This window comes from Stenella coeruleoalba, assembly GCF_951394435.1.
Source record: "Stenella coeruleoalba genome assembly, chromosome: 3".
Taxonomy (NCBI): domain Eukaryota; kingdom Metazoa; phylum Chordata; class Mammalia; order Artiodactyla; family Delphinidae; genus Stenella; species Stenella coeruleoalba.
Genome location: NC_137148.1, coordinates 104,207,568 through 104,224,554, shown reverse-complemented (window position 1 = coordinate 104,224,554; position 16,987 = coordinate 104,207,568). Strand labels below are relative to the sequence as shown.

Here is a 16,987-nt window from a genome sequence, read left to right as displayed (position 1 = left end):
CCTCTTCTTATGAGGAATTATTTCTATCTGATTAGGGCCTCACCCACATGACCTCATTTAACTTTACCTCCTTAAAGGTTCTGTCTCCAAATTTAGTCGTAATGGGAGTGGGGTGGGTTTAAGGCTTCAACATAAGAATTTGGGGGTGTGGGTATGGGCACAATACAGTTTGTAACAGAACAGGTATAGATTACCTCTTTTAAAATTATGTGAAGTTAAAAATAACCACCAGCGTTTTTTCCCTGTAACTTGGTCATGATGCACGGCACAGCTCTCTATCCTTGACTCCTTTATTCTATTTTTTTTCTAACCAACTAAGTTAGAACCAATAAGGGGCAGAGAAAAATTTCATTCACGATGGGAGGTTATTTTGGAGAAATAATTCACTTATAAATGGTGTTTATTTTTTTTTTCTCAAAATTATAAACAAAGATTGTATCCTCTGACTTCAGGAACCAGAAAACAAAATGCTCTTGTTTTTATTTCCTTTCTCTACTGCAGGTTATGGATCGCCCTGGAAATTATGTAGAACCGACAATTGTGACAGGCCTTGACCACAACGCGTCCATTGTACACACAGAGACTTTTGCCCCAATTCTTTATGTCTTTAAATTCAAGGTAAAAAACTGGATTCCTTCTCTCTTTTCTCTAGTTCAACATTGAAACAAGTGAGAAGACTAGGAGAAAATAAAGGTATATTAAATTTCAGTCGGCCTTTAGGGAGGTTTTAGAAAGTCACTCCGATTAGTAAAGATTTGAAGGTTAAGGACAAACTATGATGAGACGAACACTTTCAACAATAGAGCAGAAGCTAGCTGCCAGGGGAATTAAGACAAGTAGAGGGCCAACATTGAAATTTATGGAGAACATTGCCCTCATCACCTGTATCAGCTGTGTTGATAGACTATGAAGTCAGCTTCTGCACCAAAGGGACGAGGTAGTTTGATAGTCTGAGTGCTAAGTCTCAGTGGACAAAATGAGAAGATACAAGGGCAATTTGTAGACATACAATTACAACTTGTATCAGAGGACAGGCTGTGGAGGTTTTAACAGATAAAGGTAACTAGAGGGTCTCCTTCCCAGCCCGTGACAGGCCCTACCATGCCAGCAGATGTCTAGAGATTGAATCAAGGCTTGGCTGTGCCATGATTAACAGTTGAAGGATGATGAGATTTATACTTTGTTGCAATTATATGATTGCACTAATTAAAATCTTGCTTTAAGTTGTCTATTATTGTTTCACATAATGTGACTACAGAGTGTAATTTCATGTTTTGTCTTGTGTTTGTGTGTTTGACTGTGAGTTCCTGAGCAAATCATTTAGCCTCTCTTGCCTAATCTGTACATTAGGGATAATACAGAGCCTGTGTCATTGGGTGAGGATTAAATGTATAAATGCATGCTCAGTGCCTAGGTCAGTGTGTTGCACATAGTAAGAGCTCAGTAAATAACAGCTCTTATGCGTAGTGGCTTGAATGGAAGAATGTACTCATGTTTTTCTCAAAGTTCAGGTAAGGGGAAAATCCCACAAAGCACTGTACAAGATAAACAGAATTAGGAAGATGTTGACTCCTTAGTTTCCTTTTGTGCACTAAAATTATACTGGTAAATTTCACGAAATGAGTGAAATTTACCAGAAATGAGTTTACTATTAGTCAGTTTGGACCAGAACAGTGTGTATCATCTAACAGCTTCCAATGCCTGTCCTTTTAGAATGAAGACGAGGTCTTTGCATGGAATAATGAAGTAAAACAGGGACTTTCAAGTAGCATCTTTACCAAGGATTTGGGCAGAATCTTTCGCTGGCTTGGGTATAACTTTGTCTATTTTGAAAACTTATGTAAGTCTGATTTATGTGGTGAATGGACTATAAAAAAAGAAAATGCAACCATCATAGGTGAAAATATTTTTTAAAATAAATTTATTTATTTATATTTTTAAATTTTGGCTGCGTTGGGTCTTCGTTGCTGCACGTGGGCTTTCTCTGGTTGCAGCGCGCGGGGGCTACCCTTCATGACGGTTGTGGTGCATGGACTTTTCATTGCGGTGGCTTCTCTTGTTGTGGAGCATGGGCTCTAGGCGCACGTGGGCTCAGTAGTTGTGGCTCATGGACTCTAGAGCGTAGCCTCAGTAGTTGTGGTGCACGGGCTTAGTTGCTCTGTGGCATGTGGGATCTTCCTGGACCAAGGATCGAACCCATGTCCCCTGCATTGGCAGGCGGATTCTTAACCACTGCGCCACCAGGGAAGTCCCCTATTTTATTTATTTATTTATTGTTTAGCATTGAGAGTCTTAGAGGTTTTGTTTGGATTATTTATTCATTTCTGTATATTTGTTTTGTGTGTGTGTGTGTGTTTTTCCTTTTTATTTATTTATTTATTTTTAACGTTCACATATTTTGCTTTCGCTTTGCCTCCCTTTTTACACACAGCCCCAAAGGATCAGACTGTGGCATTGTAAACGTCAACATTCCAACGAGTGGGGCTGAGATTGGAGGTGCATTTGGTACGTAGAGAATCCTTTCTCCTTTTTCATGTTGGCCAGTTTATTAGTCTGCCGGGGCTGCCATAACAAAATACCAGACTGGGTGGCTCAAACAATAGAAATGTGTTTTCTCACATTCTTGGAGGCTGGAAGTCCAAAATCAAGGTGTTGGCAGGTTTGGTTTTTCCTGAGGCCTCTCTTCTGGCTTGTAGATGGCCGTCTTCCTCCTGTGTCCTTGCATGGCCTGTTCTCTGTGCACGTACATCCCTGGTGTCTCTTTATCTTCTTATAAGGACATTAGTCTTATTGGCTTAAAACCCCACCTTTATGACTTCATTTAACCTTAATTGCCTCCTTAAGGGCCCTGTTGCCAAATACAGCTAGCCACGTTCTAAGGAATTGGAGGTTGGGGCTTCAACCTATGAAATTGGGGCAGGGGAACACAATTTAGTCCATAACAGGTGGCAAAGAAAAAGCACTAGTCTTTTAGAAAAGTTTGACCAAGACACTGAAATAATAGTCTTATCTGGTCTGATATGCTCGAGAGAGCTTATGCTCTATATTCAGCGTTATTGTCCAAGGTCCTACATTTTATTCTCAGATGCAGCATCATGTTAGAACAGGGGCCCTTCAGCTGAATTATGTGAACTCCTGAAATGGCATCTGTTTTCTTGGGAGACGCTTGAAGACCCCAAAAAGATTAAGAACCTCTGCTTCAAAGCCAGAAAATTTCACATGAAAATTTCTGGGTTTTATTTGCAAAGTGGGCATAGTAAATATTATACATTATCTTTTATCTTAGATAAAATATTGAGTTGTTTCTTTTCATTAGGCCCAGCTCCTCTTTTCTCTTAATGAGCCTGGGGCTCTTGATGCTTAAACTTAGTACTAATAGTAAAAGTTTTTTTGTTTTTTTTTTTTAAAAGAGGCCTTCCCAACAATCATATATTAACTTATTAAAAATTATCCAAAATATAGTAAAAACAGATTGCATTATTTATATATATATATACACACACAGAGAAGTAAAACAAACATACATTAATACCTGTAAAATTTAAATAATTAGAAGCATTTTTTTTGAAGCATTCTTTTATGCATTTTAAAGCAGAGGGCAATTACTATCCAGCGTACAGACATTGATAAACGTTCCTGATTTCAGCTTAGCCGTTTATCTCTGTGCTCCACTATTAAGTGAGTGTCTGCTCCTTCTGTAGGCCCTCAATCCCTGTTTGCCGCCCATGCCTTCTCTCTCCAATTGATTCTTTTATTTCAGCCTTTACAGTTCATTTCTAAAGTTTTTAAAAAGTCTCATTAATGGAAAAAGCAGTTCTGCCCCATACTTTGCTTTTCCTCCTCCTTTCCCGGAGGCAGCTACTTTGAGATTCTTACTGAAGGAAAAAGGAAATTGACCTTTGAATTTACTTCAGTTTTTCTAAGTAATGTGCTTTAACTGCTCTTTCACAACTTTAGACATTATGTACTGACCCTTTGTTATCATAGATTAACTTTCTTGAACCCTCCCTCTCTTTTCCTGTGAGCCGTTATTGCACAGGGTGAGGTCTAGAGAAAATGAGATACTAAGTGCCTCCTAAGTCTTCTCCCAGTGTAGTCACAGAAGATGTGCTTAATTCTTCCCGCATCGGATTGTGACAACATATGTGAAACATTGTCTACCAGCAAAGCATAGAGACTCAGTACCCAAGGCTTTTATTGGGGGTCGGTCACACAGGCAACCTCTGCCTAAGCACCCAAATTCCAGACTCCCTGAAGGAAAGCAGGTATTTAACATAAACCACATTGTTTGCTCAATGAGACAGTGTAGGGGACTGTTTAGCCTACAAGTTTCCAGATGCCAGCAACATTGTAAGCAGACCTGCTATGTCTTTTCTGCACAGATTGTAAGTTTTTCTCAGCCTTTGGAAGCTATAACTTGTCTTCTGGTTTCCATTACTGTGGTTGAAAAGCCCAATCCACTTTGATTTCTGGTCTTTTTTTCCCCCATTTCAAAAAATTTGGGGTCTGTTATTTATGTCTGATGTTCTGAAATTCTTCAGTAATATGCCTCAATGGAGATCTTGGTAAACATTTTTGTTGGACAGTCAATGGGCCAGTAATTGGCCTTAACATTGGGACTCACAGTTTTTAGTTCTGGGAAGTTTTTGATAGTTTTATTTTGTTTTGATAGTGTTTCTTTGACAATTTTTTCCCTTTGATTTTTCTGTATTTTAATTTCTAGAACTAGTATTTGAATGTTATCTGTTGAAGAATTATCTAATTGTGTTATTTTTTTCCCCTCTTATTTTCCATCTCGTTAGTCTTTTGGGGAGATTTCCTCAAACTTTTCTTCAAAACACTTCTATTGTTTTTTTCTCCTCTGCTCTTACTAAAAACGATACTAAGTGTGCTTTGAAGGCACGCTTTTAAACAGTACCCTTTTCTTGTTTTATGGAATCATTATCCTTTTTGTAACCTTTAAAAATAATATGACATTTAAACATTTTTATTATAAAATCAGTTTATGTATAACGTAGAAAATAATATACAGATAAGCATAAATGGGAAAATAAAATTACATTTCCACTATTCAGAGGTTTCCACTCTTAACACCTTGGTCTAATGGTAAGTTTTTTTTTTAAGGTGCTTCCTGACATTTCTGTTTTTTCGGTTAATTCCTTTTACTTTATTTTCCAACCTAGTTCCCTTTTTCCCATTTTTTTTGGTCTCTGTCTTTTATCTATTTGTTTGCAGAGGGGATACTCTGGCTACCTGTTGGTCAGGTGGCTCTGGTCTCCTGGTGTCTTCATTTCTGTGATCCTGAGTAGGAGCCCACACAGAGGCACTGCGCAAGATTCATGAGCTGCTTGTGTATTTCTCTAGGAGGAGAGAAGCACACTGGCGGTGGCAGGGAGTCTGGTAGTGATGCCTGGAAACAGTACATGAGAAGATCTACTTGGTAAGGAAAGGCTTTGGGAAAATGGTTTGGCTTTACAGCCTCTGGAATGTGCTTCCACAGTCTCCTACTGTCTGTTCTGTTCGTGCAGTTTCTCTTGATTTTATGTTTCTAACATTCCACAGCTCTCCCCTCCCAGAGCATCTATTTGGTGCTATTATTTTCCTACCCATCTTTCCAGCTTCAGCTAGTGCCCAGCGCCTGACTGTGAAACCGTCTCGGTAGTGGTTCCTGTCTAGAGACAGCACAGGAGCAGGACAATTGGGGTCAACCAGCAGGAGAACGTGGAAGAGGCTGTCCTTTCAGTTTTTTTCCTTGGGTACAGTTACCACCCCTGCAGGCTGCGAGGGCAGTAGGACATGGAGGTGGGCAGGTGGGCTGCGGGCCTGGCTAGCGAGCTGGGGGATACAGCTCTGGGAATAGTGAGCACAAGCTTTGAAAGTGGATTAGCACGTTCACCCAGCCCAAGGGTAGCTGGCAAGGGAACCTGTTGCTGGGACGTTGTGGCTAGGAGCTGCTTTTTATTTGTTTTCTGTTTTCCCTCCCTCTTGGGTAGAAATCACTTTATCCAAGAGCAGTAAAATGGTGTGTGGGGTCAGGCCCATGTCATGTTAGGTTGTAGAAAGAGCACAGGGTGAGGAACCCAGGACACCGTCTGTCTCATTTACTGCTTCTCACTGGCTCTGGAACCTCTCGGGGAGGGGGGTTTCCTACACCTTCGCTCATTGTCTCCTCAGCAACTTCATGTCTGTTAGGAATTTTTTTTCCCCCTCCAGCTTTATTGAGGTATAATTGACAAATTAAATCGTAATATACTTAAAGTGTGCAGCATGATGATTTGACATACACATACATTGTGAAAAGATTCCCACAATCAAGTTAGCACATCCTTTACCTCACAACAGTGTGTGTGTGTGTGTGTGTGTGTGTGTGTGTGTGTGTGTGTGTGTGTGTGTGAGTCAGAGTGAGAGCGAGAGAGCGAGAGAGAGCGAGCGAGCTTAAGATCTACTCTTAGCAAATTTCAAGTATGTATCAGGAGTTTCTGAGTTGCTTTGGCTGTGGCTTGCTTACTCTCAGACACATGCATGCTCTTTGTCTGATTCCCATTTGTTGAAGCCAGTTATGTTCCTTTTACTTTTCTTGTGTACTTGAGATCTAGGGGACCAAGCATGTAGCTGCAGCCTTTTTGGTATCCATCAGACGGAGACACTTCCTCTCAGGAGAAAAGCCAGATGACTGACTAAGAGGGAATCTTTTATTTTCCAAATTATTATAGTTTTATTTTATTTCTATCAGAATGGGAATATCTGTATTTTTCCTCCTAATTCAGTACAAGTTATTGAGAGACATAAAGAAGATGAAGTTATAATCCCCATATTCTTGTGCCCTGAAAACCGTTACTAACACATATGCTGTGTGTCTTTCCAGAATTTTGTATTTCTCGTATTTTTCCTTTTATAAAACTGGATCTATACTAATGTTTTTTTGTATCCTAATTTTTTTCTTCATTAACTTATAACTTGAATATTTGACCTTGTTAATATATGCAGATCAGACACATTTTTTTAATGGCATAAAATTTCCTCTATTACGTGTATACTATCCATTTAATTTTGTTCATTTTTCCCCCCCCTTAGTACCATCAACTACAGTAAGGACCTGCCTTTGGCCCAAGGAATCAAGTTTCAGTAAAGTTGCTTTCAATTGACATTTCAAGTGTTTCAGGCATTGTTGCATCTCTTTCTTCTGAAGAAGACGAAGAAAATTACTATTTGCCTTGAATCAATGGATCATTTTGAATTTGACAGTGGTTAATCCCTTATGCTTCTGAAGCCTAAATCAAGAGACTTTTTTAAAAAATAAAAATTTTCATGACATAGCCTTAAGTAATAAAAGATAGATTCGATGGATTTTTATGTTACTAGTAGTTACTGATTTTTTTAAACTTTAGCATTACTTTTATAATTTAGAAAAATATAATGCATGCCATGGTAGGAATTTGAAAAGTACAGAACATAATAGGGGAAAAAATAGAAGCCTTGTCAGGAGGTGCAGGAACGTCTCCTGAGCAAGTAAAGAAATCGGTAGCAAGTATTGATTCATGTCACCCTCCTCAGCAGGTGTTGGAAAGGGTGTGATTGAAGGGAGTGTCCCTTGTTTATGGAGGAGCGTAGCACAGTATCCCTGTGGAACGACTTGCTGTTTAAGATGTCTGAGGGCATTCATCATTATCACAGCTTCTCTCGCTCAGGATGGCTTGTGTCACCACAGAAGAAATTTGGGGGGTGGATGGAGATTTTGCTCCTGCCCTACCTAGAACCTGCACCTGCGGACGACTGTGTGGAATTCTATGCAGAGCACATCTGGATTTCTTATGCAACCTCAGACCGTCTTCTTTAGCTGTTAGGCTTCCTTAGTTGCCCTTAGGTTTGTTATCAGAATAACCAAGTGTGTAGCAGCATGTGTTCGCAGTGGACTCGGCATAGTTCACTTTTTCTTTCCTGGGAGTCCACTTCCTTCTCTTCAGAAGCTGCCCGGGAGCTACTGGAGTGATTCAGCCCGGGGCCCTGTCGAGCTCACGCTGGCTCCTGCAGTTCTGTCTTCCTGGCAGCCTTCACTCCCCTGATGGGTAGCAGCCACCACCCTGTCGACTCCTGCCAGACTGGACTGGGACAGAAGACTTGCAAGAAGATGACATCTGTAGATGACCTGATGTGTCAAGATATATGGAGAGATGTAGACACCTGGCAAAGAATTTGGGGTTGAGTTATGGCAGAGAAGCAAGCAAATGAAAAAAACCAAGCAATTATAAATTTATCAGGGAAGGAAAGGTATAACATGTTCCATGGCCCAGCTGTGACTAGTGTTCACCCAGGTATGCTGTTGTCAACCTTGAATATTAAGCCAATCATGGACGATAGGCCTTCTGAGAGCATGTTGGCAGGAAAAGTTCAGGGTTTGAGGTAGGTCAGAGAGGCAGGCAGTTTATGTTCTGTAGTGGAAAATCAATAATGCCTAAAATTACGAAAGCAAGAAATAGAAACATAGGCTTATAAAAGATAGGGAGCTAAATTCTGAAAATATCATTGCTTCAGGAGAGGGCAAATGGGGGGTGGGGCATGGAGACAGGAGGGATTATCTTCCATAACAAGTCTTATAGAGCTATTTGACTCTTTAAATCAAGAGAATGTATAACTTTGATTAAAAATTCAAACCAACAAAAAAATGATGTCGGAGAATCAGGTGCTTGGAATCCTAGGCTTCCTAACCCCCTTTCCACCACCGCTCTCCCCAGCACACACAAACTGCACACTTGTGAGCTTCGCCTTATTCAACTAGGGACTCTTTAAATATCTCATGAAAGGATTGTGCTGAAAGCCAAGTTTCCTTCCATGTGTTGAAGTACAAAATAGATTAAAAGTATATGTGTATCAATACAAGGTTAATACAAGCAGTTGCCTCAGAAAATTACGCAGTTTGGTCATTTGTTTAAAAAAACCTTGCTGTGGTTTTTCTTTGTAAGTCACAATGTTAGGTATTGTAGCCCTTTCTTTAGTGTCTGTAATAATGTCTGAAGAAAATAGTAAAGCACTATTTAAAACGTTTTTAGAAACCATGTAGTAATTGGCTATTTTCATTTTGTGAAATTGAGATTAATTTCGATTGAAATATTTTTTGTATCCTGTTTTTTCCAAGCATATTATTTTTTAACAAGTATTTTGAAACACGAGCTGTGTTGGTGTTTTTTCAATTTTTACATTTACAATTTCTCTCCAATCAGGTATGTATTCTCTCCAATGAGGAGGCTCTCCATCCTCCTGTGTATTTGCTAAAGCCATGCCATGGTGGCCAATATGGAATAATCTCTAGTACACTGGTGAGAGGGGGACCGGCAACTCTAATCTTAGGTATGGAAGTCAAGTTAAACTGATTCTGAAAGCTTTCATTGAAACTAATTCACAAGTTTTCTACAAATGTTTCTAGCAACAAGGACATTTTTTGTCATGATGTTTATTAAAAAATTTTGGCCTTACATGTCCCTCTGTTTCTTACTGACTTAATGAAAGTTACTTATTAGTATTTTTAACCACAGAAGTTAAAATTTACATTTGTGTGTGTTATTGCTGGCCATGTGATTTAAGGTGCTGGGAGTCCTGTACTGCTGGTTACTGGTTACACTGAGCCCCTTGTGACTGTCTGCCCCGCCCTGCCTGCATCCGGTGTTACAGCCATACTGCCAGAGTTCCCAGCTCCCACAGTGGACCTGAGTGGCTGTGATTAGAGTTCCCACTGTATGGGATGGTAATAACGCCCATCCCAAACAACTGTAAAGATTAAAGGAAAAAATTACAAAAGTAATATAGTGCCTGGCAGTGGTAAGAGCTCAATAAGTGTTGTTATTGGGGTATTTTGCACTTTTAAATATTGTCTATTTTCCTAAGTGAAATTCAGAAGCATTTTTCAGGTTTCTGAAAAGCGAAGTTCTTTGAGATTTTTATCGGGATCATAGATTTATAAATAGGAAAGAGTCAATTTACAATACTCATGTTTTTTAAAATCTAGATATATGGTATGTACGTTGAATTCAAATACTTAAGATGCTTAGCAAAATTATTTTAAGTTTATTCCTATATGGTTTATAATTTTAGTCATTGTCAATTGGATTTCTCTCATGTGTAAATTATCGCAGAGGCCATTTATTTTCCAAGGTAGATTAGCTATGAAAATAGGAACACAGATCCAATAATTCCTCAGTGTTTGCTGTTTGCTGGTTGAAGGCTTTTTCACTGGCAATTCCAGGGTTCTAGAAATCTGGCCAGGAATCAGATACTATCAAATTGTCTTCATGGTGTTGACCTGTAGGTGGTGCTGTTGGTCAGAGCAAGCGCCTCAGTTGGGCAGGGCCGAGAGTTGTGTGGACTCTGCTCTCCAGGAAGTCATCGTGGAAAAGGTTTTGCGTTCAGCAGGCAGATGTGCTAAACTCAGTGCCCCATTCTTTTTTTTTTTTAAACTGAGTCTCCTTTTTTTTTTAAGAAAAAATTTATTTTTGGCTGTGTTGGGTCTTCGTTGCTGTGTGTGGGCTTTCACTAGTTGTGGCGAGCTGGGACTACCTTGTGGTGCGCGAGTTTCTCATTGCGGTAGCTTCTCTTGTTGCGGAGCTCGGGCTCTAGGTGTGCGGGCTTCAGTAGTTGTGGCGTGCAGGCTCAGTAGTTGTGGCTCGAGGGCTCTAGAGCTCAGGCTCAGTAGTCGTTCACAGACTTAGCTGCTCTGCGGCATGTGGGATCCTCCCAGACCAGGGCTCGAATCCGTGTCCCCTGCATTGGCAGGCGGATTCTTAACCACTGCACCATCAGGGAAGCCCTAGTGTCCCACTCTTCTGAGCTGCTTTCCATTCCAGCACCACTGGTTACCTGCCTTCCCTTCTCCCGTCTGATTACGTGGATCATTTCTGCTGCAGTTGATTACTATGCTCAAGTAAACCATGAGCCCCGAGATATCAGAGAAAAAACGATGGCTGTAATCAGAGTAGTGTCTTTTAAATTTAAAATATTAAATAAGCTTTCTTTTCTATCCACTCCGCCCCTCCCCACAGTAAGCATGTATGTGAGGTTACTCCGTTTTTTAACAACTCCAGGGGAGATTGTGTTTTACTTAACCATGGTCCAGGCACTTTTCAACACACTTAAATATAAACCCATTTAATTCTCATAACAATTCTACAAAGTAGGTATTATGATCCTCATCTTACTAATGAGACAGGTACAGAGAGGGTAAGCAACGTTCCCCAGGTCTTACCGCTGATAAACGATGGGCGCTGAAATTGGCACCCAAGCAGTCTGGCTCCAGGTTCGTGCTCTGGTGATAGGAACTGCAGTCCCTGAAACTGTGGAGCTCTTACAGTGCCCTCCTTCCCTGCCTGCCTGTTTCTCAATCGCTGATATTTCCTTTTTCCTTTTGTATTGTTCTTTATTTTTGACATAATCACGAACTTAAAAATGGAACTTTTCCCCCCTAAACTGAGAATATGTTGTTGACCTGATTCCGCAACAACTCCAAATACTTTAGTGTATATTCCCCACAAACTACATTTTCCTACATAACCATGTGCAAGCATCAAAAGCAGGAAATTGATGTTATTAACATTCTAATTCTTAGATCCATTCACCTGCCGTTTGAGCCAGTAGAGTCCTTTATAGCAAAAGGAGCCATGCTGTCATATCTCCTTAGTTTCCTTTAGTCTCTCCTAAAGTTTTATGGCCTTGATACTTTGGAAGTTACAGACCACTGACTTGGTAGGATGACCCTCAACTTGGTGTTTCCTCATGATTAGGTTCAGGTTGCGCACCTTTAGCAGTACGATTGCAGAAATGGTGCCGTATTCCCCTGAGTCCCATCAGGTGGTGCATGATTCCGTTTTGTCTATTATTCATGTTACCATTGCTATCTTGACTAGAGTGGTGTCCACCAGCTTTTTTCATTGTAAAGTGTTTCTCCTTTGTAAGTTAGTATGTCTTGTAAGGAGGCACTTTGAAACTATATGTTCAGTTCTCCCTCAAACTTTCCATTTATCCACTTATTTGTCTCTGTTTTCCTATTTTATCCAGTAAGTGATAATCCATTTATTTCATTCCCTATTTGGATGCTCAGAATGTACTTCGATGTCCCTGATTTGGCCAGCAGGACTCCCTTCAAGCTGGCTTCTGTGTTCTTTGGATGTGTCCCCATTCTTTGGGCGCTTCTTTGCTATTTGAAACAAGATGTCTCAGGTGGTTCTTGTACTTTTCCTTCTCCAGCCCTGGAATCAGCCATTTCTCCCAGGAGCCCTGATTCCATTTAGTCAAGAACCGTATTTAGGAGCCAAGATCTGGTGTACGTATGCCTATTGACGTGAAGATGTCACTGCTCCCAGGTCCTCACAGAGGACAGAGCTGGGAAATACATGTACAGTTGACTTTTTTTTTTAAATAAATTTATTTTTTATTTTATTTATTTTTGGCTGTGTTGGGTCTTTGTTGCTGCCTGTGCGCTTTCTCTAGTTGCGGCGACTGGGGGCTACTCTTTGTTGTGCGCGGGCTTCTCGTTGCGGTGGCTTCTCTTGTTGTGGAGCACGGGCTCTAGGCACTCGGGCTTCAGTAGTTGTGGCTTGCGGGCTCTAGAACGCAGGCGCAGTAGTTGTGGCACATGGGCTTAGTTGCTCCACGGCATGTGGGATCTTCCTGGACCAGGGCTCTAACCCTTAACCCCTTTGCTACCAGGGAAGCCCCCCTACAGTTGACTCTTGAACAACAGAGGTTTGAACTGCACTGGGCCACTTACACTGGGATTGTTTTCAATGTCATTACGACAGTACTGCAAAATCCATGGTTGGTTGAACTTGCAGAATTGGAACCTCGTTTACAGAGGGCCAACTATAAGTTTATGCGTGGATTTTCCACTCTGCAGAAGGTCAGCACCCCTAATGCCCGTGTTGTTCAAGGGTCAACTGTACACACAAGTATGTCTATATTTACTTCTGAATCTGTCTGCTTATACTGAGAGCCAGGAGTTCACATCAAAACTTCCACATCCAGCCCAACATTACAGGGTTCATTTTGGTTTTATCCCTTTCAATATTTGCAGCTCTTATCTCTGATAGTAAGAAACTGCCTCTCATTACCCTTGATATATTTCTCATTGGAATAACCTGTTTCCCACTCTTCTGAGGACACCTCCCTCACCTCCTGGTTCTGAGGGTGCTGGTCTCATCTCCCGCCTGGATGTCCTCCTCACCCACCTAATGGCTTTAGGCCTGAACTGTTCTGGAAGAAATGAGATAGAGAAAAAGGAACTGGCCTTTCCTTAAATGTAGATTTTTTAGTCAGAATTAAAATGTTACTTGACTCTCCCCCACCTTGCTTGTTTGTCCGGGAGCTGAGCTGTCCAGGGGTTCAGCCGGATAAATGGGTGGCACGGGTCTGGGAGGTGGAACACCTGAGTTCTAGACACAGCTCTGCTTCTAAGAGGCTGGATGCTCTTAGAGGAGTAATCTGACCTCTCCGTGCCCTAGCTCTCTTGTCTGCAAAATGAATAGTCTGGACCAAATCTGAAGTACAAAAATTGGTGTCCATGGGCCACAATCGGTTAAGTGGTTGAGTCATCCTTGGGAGTTAGCTTTCAGAAAAAATCAAATTGAAATTTCTTCAGATGGCGGCTGTGCACGCCAGTTAGCTACAGGTGGGCCACAGCTTGGATGATCTTTTCCAGTTTCACACATCTCCTTCCAGCCCCAGGATTCTATGGCTTTATTCTTTAGGCTCTGATGAATCAGGCTTGCCCAACTCTAACCCTTCTTGGCTAATGACAGTGTTTCTACCACGAAGAGCGAAACAGCCTATAGACTTCCAATAAGGGCCCTGCTATTATTTAGGATATGATTTTATCTCCTCTAACAGACTACAGAGAATGAAGGCTCAACAAGGTAGTTTGTCTCTCCTATTTAACAGTCCAGGTGTAAGTAGTCCAGGGTGGACTGGTGACCCCATGGTGTCTGGGCCTTAAGCTTCTTCTGGTTGCTGTTCTGCTTGGTGAAGATGGCTCACTGCTACCACCTACATAATTAGGGGAGGGCCCTCTTCCACTTACAGGTGTGACCCAGAAGTTGCATACCTCATTTCCACTCACATCACATTGGCAGAACTTAGTCACATAGCACATACTATATAGCCAAATGGGAGGTTGAGAAGCAAACCTTTGTTTTGGGGAGCCGTGTACTCAGACAAAACTGGGGTGTTCTATTATGTTGAGAGAGGGAGAGAGGACAGAATGGATACTGGGGGAAAATTAGCAGCTTCCACCACAGTATTTGTTAAAAATATTCTCCTCCTCCCACTGTCTGGAATATCCTCTGTCACATGTCCTTTTACTTCCTTATGCTATCTGATGATCAGCCAGTTAAAAATTCATTTAGATTCTGCTATCATTTCCCAGGGCTATCCGTTATTCATCCCTTTGGTAAAAAAAATAGAAGTAATCAGCTTCCAGAAGCAACCAGTCAGGGAAATTTCAAAATTAGGACAGAGTGGGAGGTGGAAGAGATACGTTTGGACAAATGAGACAGTTGGAGGAAGGGTTGGCAAAGATTGGCAATCCTGTAGGGAGCCAAGAAGCCAAATGGAAAGAGTGGGACCTAGAAAAGTCAGTGCTGGTAAAAGAGAAGTGGGAAATGGGAGAGGGGCTGGGTGGGAACCAGATGTGGGCTTCCTCTGCATTACCTCTTTGCTCCATTTTTCTACTCTGACTCAGTGGATTCTTAATCTACCACATTGGGGCTGTCAGAAGAGCTGGATTCGATTCCCAACTCTGGACCGTGTAACACTGGGAAAACCACATCTCTTCTAAGGCCCCCATCTTCCTCTGTAAAATGGGCATACTCTTCCTACCATACTTCTTTTCCCAGAACTATTGTAAAATACAAATGCAATATCGGATACAAGAACTTTCTGGGTAAAGTGTAATAGACACCTGGTATTATTGGTTGAAATGATGGAGCTCCCTGTGTTCTGTGTGGAGCTGTTCTAGGCCTGGGCCAGCCCAAGGGCTCTGATTTAATTAAGAGAGGCTTAGTGGTCTGGACCGATGGGGGCCTGATGGGGGCAGCCCTGATTCAGAGGTCATTCCTTTGGCAAATAGGGTCTGGGGGAGATGACATAGTCTGGGGGGTTAGCCCCTATTTGGCAGGTCCAGGACCTGGGCTATTAGAGTAGACACCTATCTGGAAAGGAGGAGGGGGAGATGGGCATGTCCCAGGTGTATGGTCAGAGAGAAGCATGTTAGGCTGGGCTCCTGTAGCTGTGGTGTGATCTCCAGTGCTTTCTCTGATGAGCTCAGAGTCTCTTTAAGGAAGTCTTAGCCCAGGACTTTTGAGAGAAACCCAAGAACCATGACTGGAACTGGTTTGATCTTGGATTGCAGTGAGCCAAATACCATACCACTGAATTTCTCTCCTTTTGACCTGATTTGAGCTGGTGAACTCATATTCAAATTGTTCCGCTTTCAGCTGCGAAAATCTTCTGAGTGGAAAGAGGAGACATTTTCTCCAGTTTAGGGATCATTTAAGTATGCAATTAACATGAGGGCATTCAGCTGTGAGCCAGGAAATGCGCTTCACTCCTGATCTCAAACAGAGGCTGTGAGCCTCATGTTCTGTGAGAGGCTTTGCCCGTGTCCTTTTTTGGGGAGGAGATGACACATTGCCTTATCTTTTTTGGGGATAACATGAGGGGCCAGTGTCTTAGGGATACATCTTGTCTTATTTCAAATTGCAACTTGGAGAATCAGATGTTAGTTTTATACTACTTCCCTCAGAATTAACAGCTTTCATTAAAAAAATATAACAAACTGTGTTAAGAATAACCAAGACAATTCATTGAAGGTTTTTCTTTCTTGCCTTGAAGTAATGATCTGCCCCAACTTAAAAAAAAATCATGCATAATCATTGCAATATTTCGTGGTGTTTTAAATCCAGACTCTGTCTACCCAAAACAGAGTGATCAAATGATTTTAACCTCTTGAAATGGAAAAGAACCTCTAAGGAAAAAGTACCAGGCTTTCTACAGCTTCTGGGCCGTAGACCCTGTGGGAACGACCCAGTGAATTTTTATTCCCGCAGTTTGCGCTGAGCAAGGAGTCAAAGAGAAGACGTCTTCTCACCTCTGCCTACCTCTGCCGTCGGCCTTAGTTGCCAAGTAAGTGGCAACTCATTCCAGTATCTCCTGTGAATACCGGTAAGCTGAGCCCGCATTCCCCATTTGTATTGTTTGACCTCTACACATTTACCAAGGACTTGCTCGTGACCACACTGCCTACCTTCCTCCTTGAGGGATTTCGTTTTATTCTTTCTCACAAAAGCTCAGAGCCACGCTGGCTGCGGCTGCTATGGCCTTCCCGGCAGCACTCTCCGCCTGGCCTCCCAGGGCTTCCCCACCACAGAGGGTCCCCACCCCCATCAAGATGTCACAGCCTATGTGCTGCTCAGGCTGAGTGGCTGGAGTCACGACAGCCCCTCAGTCCTGGGTCTTTATAAAGAACCTAGTCAGTGTGTTGTCCTCTTTCTCCCCCAGCAGCATTCATCTCTGTAAAGTACATCCTCTGAAGAAGGGAAAAGCCCAATTGTTCCCTCTAAGCTGCCTAAATGACTTGAAGGGCTTGGATTTTTAGTAGCTTCCAGAAACAAAAAGGGCTTTTTAACTGGACAGACCATTTCCTCCAGCGAAATCTCACTGGCTGGCATTTGTTTACTATTAAGCAACATAGGGCCGCCGCTCTGTGGCTCACAGTCAAAGAATCACTACAGGAAATTCGCGTCCGGGTTATTATTGGACTTATAAGGTCTACTTCTGGTTTGTTATTTCTTTTCCTTCTGTGTTCCTTAACAACCATAAGGAAGGTTACAGAAAACTTTATATGATCATCCTCATCCCAATGTGAAATTGACTGCTCCCTCTTTTTGCACCCCCATGGTTATGATGTACCTGTAATTTTTATTTATTTGTTTGTTTATTCTTTTGGCTG

General features: G+C 41.8%; 1 protein-coding gene across 3 annotated transcripts in view; it reads left to right on the top strand.

Moving 5' to 3' along the window:
- Positions 1–16,412, top strand: part of ALDH7A1 (aldehyde dehydrogenase 7 family member A1) — a 45,674-nt gene extending 29,262 nt beyond the window's left edge. The window contains exons 14-19 of one of the 3 annotated variants that reach the window (XR_013827485.1): positions 502–618; positions 1,714–1,811; positions 2,432–2,505; positions 5,365–5,440; positions 7,075–9,345; positions 16,086–16,412. Coding sequence is in view for 1 of the 3 variants with exons in the window: in XM_079916029.1 (XP_079772155.1) it covers positions 502–618; positions 1,714–1,811; positions 2,432–2,505; positions 5,365–5,440; positions 7,075–7,129 (420 nt within the window). In the remaining 2 variants the exon portion in view is untranslated. Of the gene's footprint in view, positions 1–501; positions 619–1,713; positions 1,841–2,431; positions 2,506–5,364; positions 5,441–7,074; positions 9,465–16,085 lie in introns of those variants that run through there. The other 2 variants (XR_013827486.1, XM_079916029.1) reach the window with 2 other exon arrangements.
- Positions 16,413–16,987: the final 575 nt, after the last annotated feature.